Source organism: Argiope bruennichi, chromosome 3 (assembly GCF_947563725.1).
Source record: "Argiope bruennichi chromosome 3, qqArgBrue1.1, whole genome shotgun sequence".
In the NCBI taxonomy this organism is placed as follows: domain Eukaryota; kingdom Metazoa; phylum Arthropoda; class Arachnida; order Araneae; family Araneidae; genus Argiope; species Argiope bruennichi.
This window is the reverse complement of record NC_079153.1, coordinates 4,966,308-4,986,898: the sequence shown is the minus strand read 5'-3', so window position 1 is coordinate 4,986,898 and position 20,591 is coordinate 4,966,308. Positions and strand designations below refer to the sequence as shown.

The window sequence follows — 20,591 nt, the reverse complement described above, 5'->3', positions numbered from 1 at the left end:
ATCTTCGTTGACACATTTTCAAAAGATGCAATAAAAATTAATAAATTTGTGAATTAAAAATTAAACGAAATTGCAAATTACAACAGAAATCGTATGTATAAATCACTTTATGATACATACTTTGCATAATAAAGGCAAAGATGGAAATACCTAAAGAAAGCAACTTTAACGCTGGCAGAAGTGCGCGGATGATAGTTAAATAGATTTAACAACTCGACGGCAAAAAGAAAAAAAAAAAAATTTTTTTTTTTTTTTTTTCGCAAATTCAATTTAAAGTAAACTTGTATGGAAAGGATGATACTAAATGTTTGTTACCTGAAATTTTTACGATAGTCTAAAAATTTTTGTGTGATAATTGGATCTGAAGTTATGGCGTAAAACTTAAAAACATTTTATTCCACCCTTTAAAGGGATGTAGAAACTATATTAGCGTAGTTAATCCTTTAATCCTTCTGAATGCCAAAAGAAAAATGTGTCCTGTTTCATATGCGATTCAAACAACATTCGATTTTATATACGTTGGTGGTTCAAAATGTAAGACATCTTTTTCTTCTTACAAACGCAAATTTCGCTTAAGAATTCCGTATCTAAAAAAAAAATGAAGATCACAGCAATCACATGCCACAGATAGTTTTTGTGTTCCAAATTCTCTGCTAGAAAATGGCGGCGTTGATGGATACATGGTCCATTTACAATGCAAGTGTAATATGAAAAATAATTAGTTTTGGTACAATGAATTTAAAACACGTTGAATAATTGTTTGAGACCTGTAGAGATTTGGAGAGCCAAGCACATCCACCACAAAAAAAACGCGTGATGTGTCAAAGGTTTGATTCTAATCGATCGTCGCATTCATGTTGAAATTGGATTAAATCTCATATTTTCGTTTGCATTATCGTGCACAAAAAAAAAATTTAGCTTAAGGGGATATCTCTCTCTGGATACCGCTGCAATTCTCAGACAATAAAGCCACGCGAATGGGTTGTCTCTTCAGCATTTTAATGCAACATCGAACGAAAGGAGATTTTTTTACGGATCGTACTGTGACCAAGGATTCAACTTGGATATACCATGTGACATGGAGACGAATGATGCTATTTTGTATTGGCTCCGCTATCTGGGCTTTGATTTTCTTTTATTTCGATAGATTGGTTTACCGATGACCTAATGTTTCAACTACTATGGCGATTTATGGAAATGTAGTATGTACCAATACCTTTTCATGTTCATCTGTTTCTTAGATTACATGAATAAATCTTTTCTCCCATTGGACTTGTTACTTTACATTTTTACCCACCCTCGTATATAGATTTGATGCAAGTTAGTTTTGCTATTTAAATTTTTCCGGCTCTAATATTAAATTTCTATTGGTAAATATTCGTTTTAAAAAGTCTTAAATTAATGTTTTTCTAATATAATGCATCCTAAGTATGGAAATAAATATGAATACGATTTAGATTTGCAATTCTGATAGAAATGACACGATAGAAATCTTAATAGTTACGATGACCTATTTTCAAGTCTGGAATTCAGTACAAGTTTCCCAAGATCCATCGTGTGTGTAGACTTAATGCATTTAATCTGTCGTTATGGAATGTTAGCGTCGCATAGAATTTAACTATTTAATCGTCGTGCCCTGCCATATGCGAACATCGAATTTTCACTTTTAAACTAAAGCTGAAATTAATTCAAAGGTGATTTAATTCGATGCAAATTTTCCTCAATCCATTAACACCTCAAATATTCTATGGATTTTAAATTGTATAAGACATCAGACTCGCAAAATTGAAGACTTCGTCTAATTAGATAATAAAAAAAATGTACAACAATTAAGGAGTTAAGAAATGGTATGTTAAATCATGCATCGCTATTATAATCCACCCATAGTTCAAAATACAAGATCTGTCCGTAAAAAAAAGTCTCGTGTGATTTTTAAACCGAACGATAATTTATCGGTATTATTTGAAGCTGACCTTCAGCAAATTACCCATTCAATAAATAAGGCTTTAAGCCAATTGCTTGTAAACGTAAATTATATAATGAGCAATCATTGAGTTACGAGGTACTCTACAAATGAATTGAGTGGAACCATCTTCTTAAAAATATTAAAATAAACTCGGCTACTTGATTTTATACTATTGAAACTTATCTGAAAGTGAATAAAATAAATTATTTACAAAAAATCCTAAATTTTCTGTCGCATTTTTCAAGTCGGCTGTTCTTTGGATCAGATGCTAATATAGGTCATACTGCTGCGTTTAGAGAGATAGTTTAGTTTCCTTTCAAAATCCAATAATTAGATTTCCGTTACTAAAAGCGCATCCTTCCGGGATTTCCTTCCTTTTCTTAATTTGTTTCGCGCGTCTTACTTTTTGTTGTTTTTATGTATTGTCACTGCTTACCTACTTCCAATCCTTCCTTGTCAGAAATATAACATTTTCAAATTAGGTGAGTGTTTTTAATTTAGTTATCTGTTTAATGTAAATTAATAACAGTGAGTTCTTTTAGGATTTCAGTATGTATTAATTCCTCTTATTTTAAAATTAATAGTCAATAATTTTGTTAATGTTTCCTTCTAGTCTCTTTACTGTTTGTGAGAAATTGAAGTTCGGTTTAGAGATGTATGCTGATGCTTAGCTCCTTGATCTCACTTTCCCTACTATTTTATCAAAATTCAGTGAGTTGATAAAATTGTATCAAAAGGAAGTAAATGAATAAAGCTGAATGATTTAATTTAATTTTAATTTTATGAATTCGCTAACTTTTCTACTTTTAAGAAATATTGTCATTCAAAATTTTTGCAAAAGCCTTTGCTTTTTATTTACCAATAAAAAAATATTTTAAGATTTTTTAAAGATATTTATTTTCAAAAGGTTTTAAAGTATCTGTATTCCTTAAAAAATTTTTTAAACTATCTTGGTAGTTTTAAACGTTAATTTAAATTTTAATAATTTTCATTCTTGGAAAAATTGAAACATTTATACCTGACATAGATCATATTAGCATCAGCATAAATAAGTCATGTATAATGTTTACTCGTCAGTTTCACAATTGGTAGCAGGAGATTTAATTGAATGTTCTTTCTTTCTTTTGAAAGTTGAAGATAAATAACTCTATCTACTGTAGAATTATTATATAGTCATATTATCCATCTATACTTATAATAAAGCTCAATGTGTGCGTGTGTGTTGGCGCTCTACAGGCCAGACCATTCAACCTACAGCTACCAAATTTGGCACGTGTATACCTTGGAGGCCGGGAATGTGCACCTGGGGGTTATTTTTTCGTATTTTTAATTGGAATTTTATTTATTTAAAAATTAAGCGGAATTTTGGCGTGTTTCTGCTATAACTTCCGAAAATATTACCGCACAAAAGATTTTTACATGAAGTTAAAGATCAAAAAATTCTTTTAAATGATACCAATGTTTTAACCTTAAAATTAATTTCTATTTTTAATGAATTTTTAAATAAATATTTTAACTATATTTTTCAACAATTTTTTTCGTACAAAATAAAAATAAAATTTAAGCTGCACGAGCACGTTTCGCATTCATGGGAAAAAATTAGCTTTTTTCAAAGTGTTGCCATCGCATTAATTAAAGATTCAACTAAAAAAAATTAAATCTTTTTGAAAATGAAATCTGCAAAAATATAATTTTCGGCACGTGTCTGTAGGAAATGAAACAAATATGAAATATTATTTTTTCTAAAAAATGAATTCAAGAAAAATTATTTTATCTTTTACACTATCTATATTATTAATCCAATAAATCAGTTTTATTTTAAGGCAAGTTTTGTTTAATATGATCAGGATATCCATTCAAATCAGGGCCACACAGCTAATTTGTAAACCTTTAGTAATAGGCACAGATCTGCTAAAATGGTCTAAATGGAAAATGATTATATTTTATGTAACTTGATTCAATAAATGCTCTAATAAATAACGAATTTTTGGTTTTACATAAAGCTTCTGCTGTGGAAATCACGTTTAACACAATGTTCTTGAAACACTAATATTTTAAATAAAAAGAGTTAATTTCCAATCAACTAAATCAAACAAACTGACTGATTTATGAAAATTTGAATATCACTATTCAATAAACAAGGATGATTTTAGATTTTCCATCGATCGTTTCTAAGAAAATACGCCAATCAGCGCGCAGGTTTCTCAAGATTAATTTTCCTAAGATTATGAAAATGTTGAGTTTTTCCAAATTTTTAACATTCAAAACTTCATAAATAAGTCTTAGTTGATCGTGGAAAATAGAAACATTCATTCATTTATTTAAAATTTGGTGTGTCCAGAATATTTCTCAGAATATGATACCTTACTGCATTAAATTTAGACTTCATAATTTTTGAAATATATTTATAGGCCGGAATAAAATATTATTATTGATTTCATTTCAATCCTTTTGAAAGCAAAACTAAAAACCGAATTTTATGCTGAATCTGAGAAATTTTTGTTGAATTATTGTTTAAGATATTACATAAATTATGAAAAATATTTTGTAGTTCGCATAAGACTTAAATACCGAGCGATTCTGTTTGAAATACTCATATTCGATAATAATAGTAATAAATAAATAACAATAAAGATGATAAATAAAATAAAACGCTTGGTTTTATTAAAAAATTTCTTTATATTAATTGCAATTTCATCATTTCCACTTTAAATTAAAGTTGAAGTTTTACCGGAAATGACAACAAATTAGGAAAATATATATAGTAAATTTAACGAAACGATCTAAACAACAATATAAGTTTGGTATGACTATCAAAATTTGAAGATTAAAAATGTTTTGTTTGAAAATCTATTAAGAGACCAGTTACTTAAAATATTTAATTGAAAATTGTAGCGAGCGGTAATACTGGCGAACCGGCTGGTCGCCAAAGGCGGCTAGTTGCTCAATGAATCAGATTCTGCCAAAATGAACTTTGCTAATTCATCGCGAGTGTTTCAACTTAACCTCCTAATAGTCGGGCAAATGCGTCTCACGACCATCGAGTTATCAACTTCAAACTTACAAGTTGAAATGAAATCCATCAAAGGCGCCATAATTTCATATTAAAGTCGCACATAATCCCCAAATACCTAAACTGTTCTTTAGATTTTTAATTGAATCGGTTAGACAGTACGTTCTTGGAATGGGAGGAGTCATCCAATTAGGTTATGAAAAATGTAAAGATCGAAAAAGTTAATTTTCTACCTAATCTTCAATAATTTCATACTGCAGATTAAATAAATTTCTTTCATTAACTCATTAATTTAATGATGTCGCATTTGTTTTTTTTTTTGTTTTTTTGAGAATTGTAAAGCTAACAAATAGCTGTTCGCTACTAAATTTTTCAGTGACCTGCGATTCGGTATTCCCTTCAAACTTTTCTCTTCACTTAATATTTAGGCTTAATTTAAAATCGGTATAGTTTTTCAAACTTAAGTATTTTTTAGTATTCGATTTAATAAAAAAAAAATTATTCCTATTGAAATTATGAAATAGATTTCCATAAAGTTGCCTGAATATACAGTGAGAGTCGAAAGAAAGTAAACACCCATGATTGATATAGAAAATGTTTCATTTCAAATATATTATTGATTTATAATATAAAATAGATATATACAATTATTAACTTATATAATAACTTTCAATTGAATCAAATGCAAAAAGAAATCATTCAACTAAAACAGAAAAACATCAAATTGTATGAGTCAAAAAAAAAAGCAACGGAAGAACCCTGTCGCCGACAAAAACAGTGAAAGCTGCAGTGTCATTATTTTGCCTGCAGTACTTTAGATTATATCACTGCTTTAATCGTCTGGGCATAGATGTTACCAGTTTTTTTTTCTGTTAGTTCGGGAGAAATTTTTTTGCCGTTTTTCTATGACAATTTGTTTCCTTTCTTATTAGAAAGGATTCTTTTTCCTACATTTTTCTCAAGATATGATCATACATTTTCAATGAGGTTTAGGTTTGGCGACAGTGGTGGATGGTCCAAAGTCTTCGCAACACGATAGAGTAACCATTCTATCACAATCTGGATGTGTATTTGGGATCATTATGTTGGAAAATCCAGCTTCGTCTCAATTCCGAATTCGCAACACTAGTGAAAACATTCTTTTAAAATATTTAGGTTATCCATTTTGTTCATTGCAGATTCGACAAACACTAAAATATCGACCCCTCCTGCTGACCCCTATTGCTGCAGGAGGTCCTTCTTTCAACAATCTGTTATCCCCAAATCATAACAGATCCACCTCTGCGTTTTATTGTCTTAGCAGAATACTTATTACTAGATTCTTCATCCTTTGGTTTCCATATTTTTGCGAGCTTCTGTGGGCTAAAAATTATTTTTCCCTCGACGCTAAATAAAATATTATTCCAAAAATCTAAATCTTTATTGAGGCACAATTTGGCAAAAGGCAGACGCTGTTTCTGGTTTGATTTTCGTGATGAATGCTTTCATGCATGGAATCCTGCCAAGCTATTTATGTTCATGAAGAGGCCTCATTATAGTCCTTGTATTCTTTGATCTTTGGGAGATGATTTGAAATATTTTAAGAGCGCTTGCAACTAGGTTAGCTTTGACCACTCGTACCACTACTCTTACTTCTATATCAGTAAATCGTCTTGGCCTTCCAGTTCTCTGAAAAATCTTTAATCTGTCTGTATTTGAAATATGTCAAGAATTTTCTTCACTGTTCAATGGCTTCTTGCAACAATTTTTCCTATTTCACCTAAGGATGTACTATTTTCCTTCAAGTTTATCATCAATTTTCTCCTTTCTAGTGCTGTTTGTTTCCCCATCGCAAAATCTCTCGGGTTTTTCTGGAAACTTACATAAATTCAGGCAGAATATAGGACTTGTATCAAGATCTTTTGAGAAAAGTGGCGAATTCTATAAAATTAAAGCATTTGAAGGAGACTACTGTGTTAATTTTTTGACGCATAAAATTGGATGATCTTGAGTTATTTCTTAATGTATTTTAATTGCATGTTCACAATTTGTTCTATTCTGCTTAAATAAGTTAATAATTGCATATATATACTTTATAAGTCAATATATTTGAAATTATATTATTGACTTAACACAATTTACAGTTCTAAATCGATCATGGGTGTTTACTTTCTTTTAACTCTCACTGTATAAAATTGGGTAATATTTTACAAAAACTGTATGCATTTTATTCTTCACAAAACTTGAACCTGTAAAACATATTATTTACAGTTTCAAGATTTAAAACTTGCACAATGCTTATAGGACTTCCATTGAAAAATTTCGAAGATACCTTGCTGAATGTCTTTTTTTTTTTTAACTGTATTTTAAAATAAAAATTGGCAATTAACTTCACTGTATTTTCGACAAAATATATTAAGAAAAGGTATTGTAATTGACAAAATGTACTATCACGAGAATTTGACAAATCTCCGTTTCTTTAAATCCAAAAGTCATTTTTTCAATTCTTTTGCGTATAAATGAAATCTAAAAAGATTACGAGCTCAATAAACAAAATTTGGTTTAAGATCTTTCATCATAATCGCACATCAGTGCAAAATGTCAGCAAACTCGATCAAGAGATTGACTTGATCAAGAGATTGACAATTGATATGTTTATTCTCATATGTATGGAGGTATTCATTCAAAAGCGCAATCTATGTGGAAATATTTTAATACACAACTTTAGCACTAAAATTATAGATATGTGTCAGATTGTGAACCGAATCTGTCTCCAGTACTTTATTTATGAAACTTGGTAACTCAAAAACGGTATATATTAGCTGAATAAAATGAAGTTTCTGTCACGTTACTAAGTGAGAGAATATATCATCAGATATCCGAGTCCTGAAACTCGTTCCCCTCAGGGGCTCACCTACTATAGGTGAGTACGGGTGTCCCAATCCCGAGGTACCCAGGGATCTTTACTCCCTTCATACTTACTCTCCTCTACGACTTCTGCTATTTGCTTGATCTTCCATCCCTCGACGGCAAGCGAGGGAGCTCTCCATGAGAAGCTGTCGCCGCTCTGTTTGCTTCTCGCTTCTCATGGACAGCCAAAACCCCCACGTGTTGACCGTGCGTGGCAACCCATTAGACGGGTGGTGCACTGTTGGTCCCCAGTGTATCAATTCGGTCGGTAGCAAACCACCAGAGTGGTTAGTCTGCTAGGGATCAAGCGAAGGGGTCACCTTCTGTGGCTCTGCGTTAAGGGTGGTAGACGTTCCTGGAAGTGACCCTTAGCGTATAGGTTCCGATTAGCATCAAGGTGAGCGCCGAGGCTGGGGATGCCTAGAGCCGGTGGCTGCCTTCCCTTGTTGGGCTCTGTGGTGGGCGGTGCCGTCGAAACCCGAATATGAATTGCACTTTGCATGGGTCTTTTCGAAACGTCTTTGTCCGGATATTCAATTACTGAAAATACTCCTTTTATCATCTTACACACTGACAAAACCTTCCATAAAGTCTCGCCTTTTCTTATTCAGAAACTTATTGTCTCAACCATTGGAGAAGTCAAAGATATTAAAAAACTTAAATCTGGAGATTTATTGATTGAAGCAGTCACAAAATCACAAATATCTGTTCTTAAAAATTTGAAGTATTTAGGAGAATTTCCTGTGGAAACGTATCCTCATAAATCCTTAAACTATTGCTGTGGTGTTATTTCCGAACTTGACCTCGAATCTGTTTCAGAGTCTGAACTTGTAAGTGAGCTAAAAAGCCAAAAAGTTTGTGAAGCCCGTCGAATAAAAATAAAACGTAACGGTCAACTAATTCCAACGAAGCATATAATCTTAACTATTTGTACTTCTCAGCTTCCGAAAACTATTCTTGCTGGCTATGCACGATATAAGGTTCGCCCTTATATTCCTGCTCCTTTACGATGTTTTAACTGTCAGAGGTTCGGCCATTCGAAAAACGCTTGTCGAGGTAAACAGACTTGTTCCCGCTGTGCATCCTTCGGACATTCGAGTACAGAATGCAATGCAGATCCCAAATGTGTTAACTGTGATAATCTACACACCTCAGATTCCAAGGATTACAATAAGTGGAAAATGGAAAAGAAAATTCAGGAACTCAAAGTAACTAAAAATTTATCATATTCTGAGGCAAGGAAACTTGTGTATCCCCAACCTTCTAATACATCAGCTTCATTACCCTACTCACGAGTAGTCAAAAATACTATTTCTGGTTGTACTCAGACAGATGAAAAATTAACTCGAGTTGTTTGTCCTCCACTTACAAAGTTACAACCTTTCACAACTAATAAATCACAGCCAGATACTAATCCATGTACTCCCGTTATTGCTCAAAACCTTCCTTCACAAACTTCAAAGAATCTTAAGAAAAAAGAAAAATCAAAATATGAAGTGAGAACTGAAAAAACGAAAAGTAAAATGTCTCCAGTTTGCAAAGAAAACAACCTTTCGAAACTTGCATTTGATTCATCATTTGGTGGAACTGATGTTCCTCAGCCAACTGGGGAAACTACTAATGTCCCATACAGTGAAATACCACAGGACTTGAATAAATTTAAAACTGTTACATATAAGAAAAAATATAAAAAAGATCACAATTCTGAAAATATATCGAATTCTAAATTCTGGAAGACTTCACCTCGACAAGTTTCCCAATCTATGCCAGTATCTAATTTTATTTCGTCGCAGACCATAAATTCGAAATCAGCTGATAAAATGGATGAAACCAACTCTGAGCTTGAAACCATGTCCACAGATAAGTCCAATCAAAATACTGACACCGAAATAGAATCGGATAATACTATTCAATACAGCCCTCACGAAACAATTAATGAAACCCCACCTGCTCCGGAACCTTCTACAGATTGCACCGCAGTTGATAAAACTGTTTGACAAAGTCCCCAAAAATGCACGGTTCAATGGGTTGATCTTAAAAAATTTTACAATGAATCTCCAAATACACATATTCATAACAAATACATAAAAAAACATCGAATAAAAAGATTACAATGAATTTTTTACTTGATTTTGTAATATATTGTATCTGTTTTAACGTTATGAGACTTACATTTTGACGTTTTAAATTACATTAATATTTTAATCTTTTATCATTTTTGGAAAATTTTCCCTTCTGCGATATAATTTGCATTTTTAAGAATACTGATAATATTCATTATTTATCTTTCATTTTGTCTCGAATTTGTAATTTTAAATTGTATGTCTGAATTGTACTTGACATATTTTTTGATACCATATGCCTAGAGAAGTATAGTGTTTATTTACCATAAGCTTGGCGCAGCATAGCCAAACATGGCTCTTTCGCCAGAAAAATCCAATCAACCAAACCTGAAACTCGTTACTTTTATAAAAAAAAATACAAAAATCACTAAACCATGTGGTTTCAAAATGGAATTCATCAAATCGAAATTTCTTCTGAAATTTACGAAGGTGCGTTTCTACAAAATTTGGCTGACCTGATGTCATAATTCAATAAATATCTTCACTATAATTTCCACGCCTAAATTTGCGATGCTGTATTTTATTTACTAGTATATTTCAATGTGTTTTTGTGTATTATGACATATTCTAGCTTATGTGTGCATCGGAATGCCCCCCAAGCGTCAGTTTGGTGGGAAGGGATGATATCCGCTTTTATTTGTAAATAGTTTAGGCCATCATTCATGGAACTATGAGAGTAAAGAGTAGTAATTAGTATGAAATAATGTAATGGGTGCATTCTGTATAGCGGTGTATTAGTTATTCTATTAGTGTATTGTCCCAATGAAACGTTTTATGTTTTGTGGTTTAGAAGAAAAAATTGGATGTGGTTTCATCTGATTAGCATTAAAATTTGAATCGGATCTACACTATTGTTTTGCATGAGGATATATTAAATTTCTTTGATATAAGTCGTTGCGTTTTTGAGCTATCGTATTCATGTGCAAAAGAACAGACTGGAAAGATTGAATCTAGTAATAATGATTATAGGATAGTAATATTAAGGCATTGACGAATTAGATCCAAACTTGGATCTAGTTCGTCAATGCCTCGATCTAGTTCTTATTATCGAATCATAAGTTTTGATTTTACTTTTTGCGTTTCTGAATTTTTATCACACGACTAACAAAGGATGCAGACTTCTTGTAGACGAATCGTTTTGAAGTGAAGATTTTGATATACCGCATTGAAATCTTTCTCAGTAATATTTTACCTGTGTTGCATTTAATTGAACGACGAAAAAGGCACTCTAAAATGTTTTCTTTCCCAGCTTTCGTTCGAATTTGAACGATAATTGAAATTTTGGGTCATCTGCTTAGGCTTTCTACATTTACTTCTTAATATTTCTTTTGCATTCGTATAAATGATCTGCTGCTCTTTAATATCCGATAAAGTTTCGTTCAGTTAGGATAAGTAATTTGCTATTATTAAAGTCCATAAAATTGAAACCTTAAATTGTTATTATCATTTTAAAACAATCAAAATTATTTATAAACATTGGTTATATTTAAAATTTTTCTTTAAAAAATTAAATTATAATTCACATTTTTATTTTCGCTTAAGAAATAAAACTATTTGTAATTCGCTCATTTAATTTCAATTTTTGAAAATGCTTTTTCTAAATGCACACATATTTATTTTCTTCCTTAGAAAAATTTAATAATTCAGATGTTAGGAGCATAAACATTTACTTTTGTACAAAAAATGAAAACCATATTAAAAACTTTTGCAAACTATTAAAGAAAAATTTTAATTTTAAAAAGGGGGGGGGAGTCTAGGATTGAACTCAAAATTATTACGAAGCGGTAGCTTCAGCAATCACGCCGTTTGACTTCTAAAGATGGGAAACAAGTTACTAATGTATAAACTGTACCAAAAGTTTGAAAACTATATTCCCTGAATTGGCCGTTGGTTCCGCTTTAATATTTTGATAAATGACCACCCTTAAGGTGTTCCTTTATACTAAATCTTCACTAATAATTGATGTACTATCCTTATATTAAATTTTATCCCGAACTTAATTTTCCACCCCGCGACCTCCTCTTGTAAATTAGGTCCTCATCAAATTTCGTATTGTTCGTAACAGCCTGGTTTCTATCCGTTTCTTTTTTAAATAGCTTCCTTTAACCCCACAACAGCATTTGAACCCTATTTAACATGTGCTTAGCGATCGCTATCATTTCTCCAATTGGATTGCGATAATCAAGTTGTAAGTAGTTATCAGATTATTTTTTCCTTCCATTTTCTTAAGAAATGTATCTATACTTCAATGGAATTTTATACCATTAAAATAGATTGTTCAATGATTTTTTTAAATTTATTTTCTTTCAGTTTCTTAGACTTCAAAAAAACCCTCTAAATATGTGGAGAACAACGAAAGCGGCGTTCATTTTACTCCTGGTCATCTCATTCATTTTGTCTTCAGGTAACCGCCGTTAAATTTTTATTTTTATGCATGGCATTCATGCAAATATTAACATTTTATAATCAAATTTATTATTATGTTCCTTTACTTGTACAATTAATGTTTTGCCTTTGTTTTCAGAACAAGCATATAAAAGAACATCTTCCCGATCGCACGCCATTAATAAGTATGATTTTATTTTCATATTTCAAGAAAGTTTACTTTGTTTGCTTCCACTAAAGTGTGCAATGCATTCACTTCCAAATGAACCACACATAACTCGTTTGAGAATCAATTTATAACAATGCAATTTGCCTGCCTTTAATGTCAGGCTCAAAAATGACAGGTCTGATGAAAATAGTTTGTTATACGCGAAGATTAAGGGAGATTAACAGAAACAATTACCATTCATTACATCTGCTATATTAAATTTTAAAATTTAAAAAGTACTCTTCGAGTATTTTTTGTGAAAACTGTAGAAAGCGATTTTTTCTACATTGAGAAAGAAAGATTATAAAACTAGTATTTAGACATTTTTAGTGTATTTATACTGTTTAGGGAATTTTCAATAATTTAGAAAATAAATTTCATTGTTACCAAGTAGGGATATTTCCTAGTAAAAAGTTCCGATGATGAATAATATGAGCTCAAGTACTGCAAGCAATTGAAAAGATAATGATACGGTGAAAGAATTTAAAACTGATTTACTTAAAGATCTATGCCAAGAAAAAAAAATGCGTCTTCAAATCTACTATCAAGAACTATTCGATCTTCTCTTGATTGCTGTTAAAATATGTTCAAAATTCCTCTTATAACATGTACAATTTTTGTCATTGTATCGGAACTAAGTTAATAAAAACCAGCATAGCCTAAACAGAAAAGAATACTAAAGATGAAATTGTAATTTAATACTCCAAACATTGTTTTATCGAATGTAATGCATTATGTTCTTATTTATGAGGGCTATGTACAATTCGCTTGCAGTGCATCAAATATTTAAAAAAAAACCATGAATACTTCTCGAAAAATGTGTCCTTAAGATTTGGTTTAAGTAGAGTATTGAAAAAGTATTGGAAATGAGTTCTTCAGACAACCAGGTAGTTCGCTGGGAATATTAGTTCTATTTGATTTCAAGTAAATCGACTACATACGATATGCCCATAATTTAGCCAAATAGTCTGACATTAAAATTGTTGTTTTTTTTGCTAAGTTTTATTTATTGTGTATGAGAATCTTTCTAATGCAAACAGTCAACAGTCGCATACGTTGTTCAGAATGCAAACAACGTCCTTTATGAATGACGTAAATATCCGTTTGATGCATCTTCTAAATTTCCCGATTTTTCAACTTCCATTTTCTTTACCTTGTTAAATATATATTGAACAGAATAATTTAGCTTTCAACAAGGGAAGAACATCATGCGATTAAATATTGGATGGAACAATAAAGATGGTTGGAATATCAGAACAGTGTAATCCATTTTGGGCAATTAGACATTTTTTTAAAAAAAGTTGCCAAAATTCATCACATATCTGCACGGTTATTAATGGGTGTGATAATAAAAAGGTTTTAAATTTTGAAATGGTGTAAAATTTTTGTGCAATTATAATTTCGAAAGTTATCGCGGAAACATAGCAAAATTCAAGTTCATTTTTAATCAAAATTATATTTAAAACTTCAAAAACTCGCTCCTATTTTGCTTATTCTCGCATACATGAATACATGTGCCAAATGGGTAGCTGCAGGTGAGACGGTCTGGATAGTACAGCCAATAACTAACATTTCCACTGTTTTTGTAGAAAATAGGGTGTATAAATCAATACATCTTCTAAAATATATTTTATAACAATACACGAAATGTTGCTTTCAAATCGAAAATCCATTCTTCTTTTACTGGTTTAATAGAAAATAAGTAGTTATTGAAATAATGCAAAATATTTTGCACGAATGCTTTATCGCGTGACCGCATCCACTTATTAAATATCGTCTTTGTCATCTGACCGTTCACATTTTCATAATCAGTCTCAAAATAATTTCGTGAAACTCCAAAATAAGGTATTCATTTTACTCACCAGATCGAACTTGTTAATGTGGCAAATATTGATAAACCTGCATTTTAAATCTCGTTAGTTGACCTGTAAATAAAAATGGAAATGTGTACAGTTTTAAACGAAATACTTAAAAGATCTAGAGGGTAATTGAATAATCTGCTCATTTCATTGTATTTTTTACTATTGGTTGCAATCTCATCTAATATTGTGTGCTTGAAATACGTGCCTGTGTGGTGGGGGACGCTTAACAGGCCGAACCGTTTGGTCTAAAGGTATCAAATTTGGCGCATCTAAACTTTGGAAGGTGGGAATGTACCATTTCGAGCGATTTTTTTTTTTTTTCATTTTAATTGAAAATGAATGAGAATGTTGGATTTTTTTTCATCGAAACTTGAGAAAACATTCCAGCGCAAAAAAGTGTGCACCTTTATAAAGTTGAAAAAGTCTATTGACTGATGCAATTTGTCATGTCAATTTTTATTAAATGTTAACAATTTTAGAAAAGATTTTTAATTTTCAATTGTATTATATACAATAGTTCAATAGATTTCATGAGTTGATAGATTTCATCCAATATTTGCTTGATTTTTTTTTCCCTTGTTGAAAGCTAAAAATTTATCTGTACAGTTCGTTTACGGAATAGGAAAAAGATGAACCTAATATTATGAAAGATTATTACATCACATTATAAAAAAAAGTCGTATTGAATCACCAAATTTATTGTGTGTGCATAAAGAATAATTTTTCTGCATACATTTCAAAATTGTAAATCATATAATACTTAATGTAGAAACAAATGAACCATTTAAAAAGGTTCTCTGAGTGAATGCAATTGCCTTATTTGAAAAACCACTTTTTTTTAGCTTCGTAAGATTGAGTTATTATTTTAATTGGAACTTCTCTCTGTTGTCCGTATTTAACCACATTTTTTAAAGGTGTTGTAAACAATACATTTTATAATTATGGAATAAGAATATTTTTATTCATTTTTTAAGAGATTCCTGTCCAACGGATTTGGATATACAGTTGTAGAATAGAATTTGTTATTCATAATACAAACACTTACTTATATGAACGAATTTTCCCTCTGCATTACAAAAAGAAAATAAAATAGTTACGATCATTTCAGAAATTTTCATTGTTTCAAAATTTAACACCTGCTTCTGAAATTTTATCTCAATTTCGAACTACTTCTTTTTTCCCTCAGATTTGTAGGGCCTAGCCATTATCGGGTTATTTTTTCACCCAATCTTTCATATTTCTTATTATTTTAGTATAATTTTTCATCCTTATCATCAATACTTAATAGTATGCAGTCTAGTGAGAGGTTCAAATGTTTCCCCAATGCACTAATGCACTTAAAGAAAGCTTTTTATGATAAAAATAAAAATCCAAGAACTTCCTTACAAAATCATTTAAACCGGTTTCTTTCAATTCCGGCTAAAGAACAAGATCAGATTTATCTTCAAATGCAAATTGATTTCTCAGATCGATTCAATTTTATACGCATTAGTAGAATTTGGCGATCAACTGGTCTACTAGAAATGCTAACTACATTTATGTTCAATCAAACATATTTTACATAATTTTATTCCTTTGACGATATAGTTATTTTACATAGTGCCATTAAAAACTAATTATTAATGGCACTATGAAAAATAATTATTAATAAAAAATAATTACTAATATTTCGATTTCCATTGAATTTAAAATATTTTTTAAGCATTTATGCCTTGACCTTTTTAGTATTTTGGACTCTCTAATTGGACAATTTTTACTGAGATGACTCATTCATTTTATTGATTCAAACTTCTATAAGTGTGGTATATTTTTTAATCATATGAGAATTGATATTGTTTTGAGTTTTTGAAGCATCAAAATGCATGGACAGAAAATTGGCGATTTATCGCTTTTCCGGCATCAATTTTTTGCTTTTGGGATTATTAGAAAATGATAGAGAAGGTTGCTACATTTGACGACATCGATTTAGCCCTAACAAAAAGTTACCAATTGTTGCGAATGTCTTTCATGCCCCCGATTCTCCTGTCTGGCCATTAAAGGGCAGGGTCGTAAGAAATTATCCCCCGACAAAGCAGAGAGAAGAAAATGGGACAAACGCGAAATAACGTGGGGAGGTATCGATAGTTATAAATAATATAACTATCGATACCTCTCCGCGTTATTTCGCGTTTATCCCAATGGAAAAAAGTCCTTTTTTTGAATATAATACATGCATAATCTGATAGTCACGTGATTGTTTAAAACCGGTTAAAACTTGCTTTTCACGGGAACAAAATTCTGACCTCGTGAAAAAAGTTTTAGATCCGGATTGAATTTGAGATGGTCAAAAACCATCGCTTTTCTAAATGTTGGTGATTGGTAATTGCGAAATATGAATCATGCGAGAATGTGTTTCTGTTGCGTCGATACCACGTGACTTAAAAAACATGTTCTCGCTTGATAACTTGAAATTTTCGATATCGTATTTCAATTTTATTTCTTTTATTCAGTTTATTTCAAAATCATATTTTATCAAGTTATAACGCCTGCGAATGAAGCGAGTCTGGCTTACAAAGTTAAAATGCGATAATTTAATCTTTTTTATGAATGGTAATGACAGTAAAGATATTAAGTTTCATCATGTTCTTAATCGTCGTGTGAAAATATTTAGGAACCAAGTCAGGTGAATGATAGTCATCAGATTTATTTTTTAATCTTCTTTAAATCGGTTGGTACCGCGATGGTAAGATCTCGGCTTCGGAACCTGAGAATTTCAGTTTCGAGACCCGATTCCACAGAAGAACCGTAGTGTAAGCGGGTCTGATGCACGTTAAATCCGTCAGTGCCAAATGGTGTGGTTTGGAAATTTGGAGAGGGCTCCAGCTCGTGTCGTCCTCATCATCTGACCGAGGTTCAAAATTATGAGATACGTCCCAAAATAGTCGGTGTTGCTTTAAAACAGGACGTTAATATAACTGAACTATCTTTAAATCGGTATAGTGCAGTTTTAGCCCGATAACTGAGTGACAGCTTCGTCACGGAAGGCCACAGGTGCAAAACCAAATTCCTCCAAAAGCCCGTCGCATGAAAAAATATGCAACATTGTACCGGAAATCTACAAAATTATGCGTGGTATATGGTTTCCTTGTTATATCCGACTAAGCAATAAAAATTTTATTATAAAATTAATTTCTTAAGTTATTTTCGGTTTCATTCTATTTTTGTACTGTTCAGTCTATTTTTTTTTCTTGTGACACATTGAACTGACGCTTTTGAAAGGAGTTAAGTATCTGATATTTAATATGCTGTGTTTTCTTCAACTGTTCCCATTCCAACATTTATCAGAATTCCTAAACCACCTTTGAACTCTTTAAAGCTGGCAAATTCAAACGGAGCGCTTACCAATTGATTATTAAATATGCTTTAAAAAGTAAGAGCCTCGGTCTAGTTTATTGCGTCGTCTATTTCAGAACATGCAAAGCCAACGACGCTTAGAGGTCAAATTCTGCATCCTCGCAACACATAAAAGGTTTTTTTTTTTTTTTTTTTTTTTTTTATTTCTGAGAACGCACCATAAACCTCTACTCCCTTATCGAAAGAAACATCGGCACATAAATTTCGAACAGCGAAGGAAAATATACCGGCGAGCTAAATTATTGTTCAGAATCATTTCTTTTTTGAAATGCGAGAGAATAAAGCAAACCTTTAATTTATAGTCGATATCGGCACATTAAGTGCGCTAAGAGTTAGCCGATAAAATAAGAACTTCTCACGTGAAAGGCAAACTTAATTAAATTACTTTCCACTGCAATTTATGCAAACACGCAGCTAGCGTGAACGATAAGCTAAATATCATCCTCTGTTTTAAATGTTCGGTTTCTCGAGGGGGGAAAAAAAATTTTTCACTACCCTCACCCTCTTCCCTAAATGCTTATCTCGAAAAGGTGCGAAAACTTTGAGAACTTTTCCCCACTGCTTCGAACAGTTTTTTTTTAATCTTTCGGCTGTCTTTTAGAATCGTTTGTTTGTCCAACAGTTATCGGAAAATTAAGTTTGCCTGCAAATCGTCTGCTATTGATTTTTTTTTTCTTTTATAATGGAATATTTTTCATCATTAAATGAGCTATGTTGGTTTAGGAATTCTGATTTTTTTTTTCTGCATTGCTAAAAGTAAGAAGAAAATCAAATATTTAGGAAGAAAGCCGAGATTTGGCAATTCTTAAAGAAAATATTGAATATATTTTTTTTAATGCAGATGCGAAAAAAAAAATTCAAAGAATTCAACGGATTGGTATTTTTTACAGCTTTTTATTTCCCTTTTTTATCTATGCAAACAGGATGTTGCTTTTTCATATATTCAGAGGCTTAGACAAAGGTGGGGGGAGGGGGTAATGTTTCTTTATTATAATCCCCCACTAATTTGCACTTCAGATGGAACTGTTTAATTTTTTGAAATCTTCACATGTGGATATTATTAAAAGGGAAGAATTAATAAATTTCCATAGAATGGTGAACTAAGCGATCCTTTAAAATTTTTCAATGCTAACAAGTTATTTTCTGTATTCCGCTTTATGCCATTTTGATTTTGTTTGGCGTTATCCGATATTCGTTACTGAGAAGTAATTTGAGTTTCTTATTGATAAAATTTTCACGTTTTTGTAAGTTTTATTCGACTACCTGGTCATTCAGTTTTCACTAGTAAGTTTAAAATAAAATTGTGTTACAGAAATATATTGCTTGATTCAACCAAAAATTCATTAAGTACTTGATAATATGTTTATCCGTACCGCGTCATTTTTTGTATCGATTTATAACGTATATTAAAGACTAAGTTTGAGTATGTGCGATTTTAGAAATGTAATTTATTGCACGGATGATGCATAAACAAATCCTTTATTTGTTAATGAAATTATTGCAAACTCGGTGTGAATTGCTATTAAATGTTTTAACCATCTTGGGATTTGTTTCATGTTTCTGAAGGTGGAGTTTTACTGTTGACTTTCGACTAGTTACCCGAATGCTCTATTTCTTAAATTTAGGTCTAGATGAATTTTCTGACTTCGTGATCTTCTGAATTTAATTATCAATTAATAGGCTGATTCCATATGAGAGGCACCATCTGATAGTGAATATTGAAAAATTGACAATACTGCATGTTAATTACAATAATGAAATATATTAAAATCTATAAAATGGAAAGCAACATAAATAATTCTTTAATAAAAAAATCTATGGGTCAAATAAAAATCGTGAAAACATGAGAACCTGAAATCAAACCATGAAAAATGTTCAATATTTTACTTTTTAATGTATACACTAGAATGCTATTATATCTAGGATTAGATTAGATTAGGTTTGGTTAAAATGTTTGACCTCAAGGTTTTGCGAATTTTGCTTTAAATATCTTTATTTTTTCTTTATGTAAAAAAAAAGTATTTTCTGCATTTTAGAAAACTAATAGACGTGTACTCATTACAAATAATTTTTGTTTGTTTTCCTGTGTTATTCATTTTTCATTTACAATAAACATGGGACAATTCATTTTACTGCGTTTTAATGTTGGTATTTTTCTTTCTCTCTTCATAGGCGAAGTTGCAACGTTCGAGGGGAGTTTTGTTTGAAGGACATCGAATGCTGCACAGGAGAATGCGTTTGTGCCACAAATGCGTGCAAATGTGGAAATCGGCCCAAAGTGAAGCCGAACAGAAATAAGCCACAAAGCATGGCTCAGCGTCTCATCTGCCGCTATCGATAAGAGTATTTTAATAAATGTCCGTTTCTAGACTTTTATATTCTTCCGAGTGTATAAAGTATTATGCATATATATATTTTTTTATTGCAGAAAATGCACAATTGTATAGAAAATAAAGGCTTATTTTGGTGTTTATGTGCCATTCCTTGTCTTGCTTGACACATCACGCACTAAATACAGATTTGTGTTACATTTATAGATGCTATGTATTGCATTCACAGGTTTATAATAGATTTAGCTTACAGGTTTGTATACTTGGACATTTAGTTTGTAGTGAAATGAATAGACTCCAAGATTTTAAGCTTGGTAAGGCTTGGTAAGGTCTCGACTTCGGAACTGGAGGGGTTCGGTTATATCGAGGGTTCTCGATATAACCGAAGAACCGTTGTGTAAGCGGATCTGGTGCGCATTAAA

At 31.4% G+C, this 20,591-nt stretch overlaps 1 protein-coding gene across 3 annotated transcripts in view; it reads left to right on the top strand.

Annotated features, from left to right (window-relative positions):
• The window catches only part of LOC129963949 (conotoxin ar11a-like), a 65,262-nt gene extending 44,952 nt beyond the window's left edge, over positions 1-20,310 (top strand). For 2 of the 3 annotated variants that reach the window (XM_056078568.1, XM_056078570.1), the window contains exons 2-4: positions 12,302-12,395; positions 12,516-12,561; positions 20,012-20,310. In XM_056078568.1, coding sequence (XP_055934543.1) covers positions 12,332-12,395; positions 12,516-12,561; positions 20,012-20,180 — 279 coding nt within the window. In that variant the 5' untranslated portion in view covers positions 12,302-12,331 and the 3' untranslated portion in view covers positions 20,181-20,310. Of the gene's footprint in view, positions 1-2,359; positions 2,449-12,301; positions 12,396-12,515; positions 12,562-20,011 lie in introns of those variants that run through there. The other variant, XM_056078569.1, reaches the window with a different exon arrangement.
• Positions 20,311-20,591: the final 281 nt, after the last annotated feature.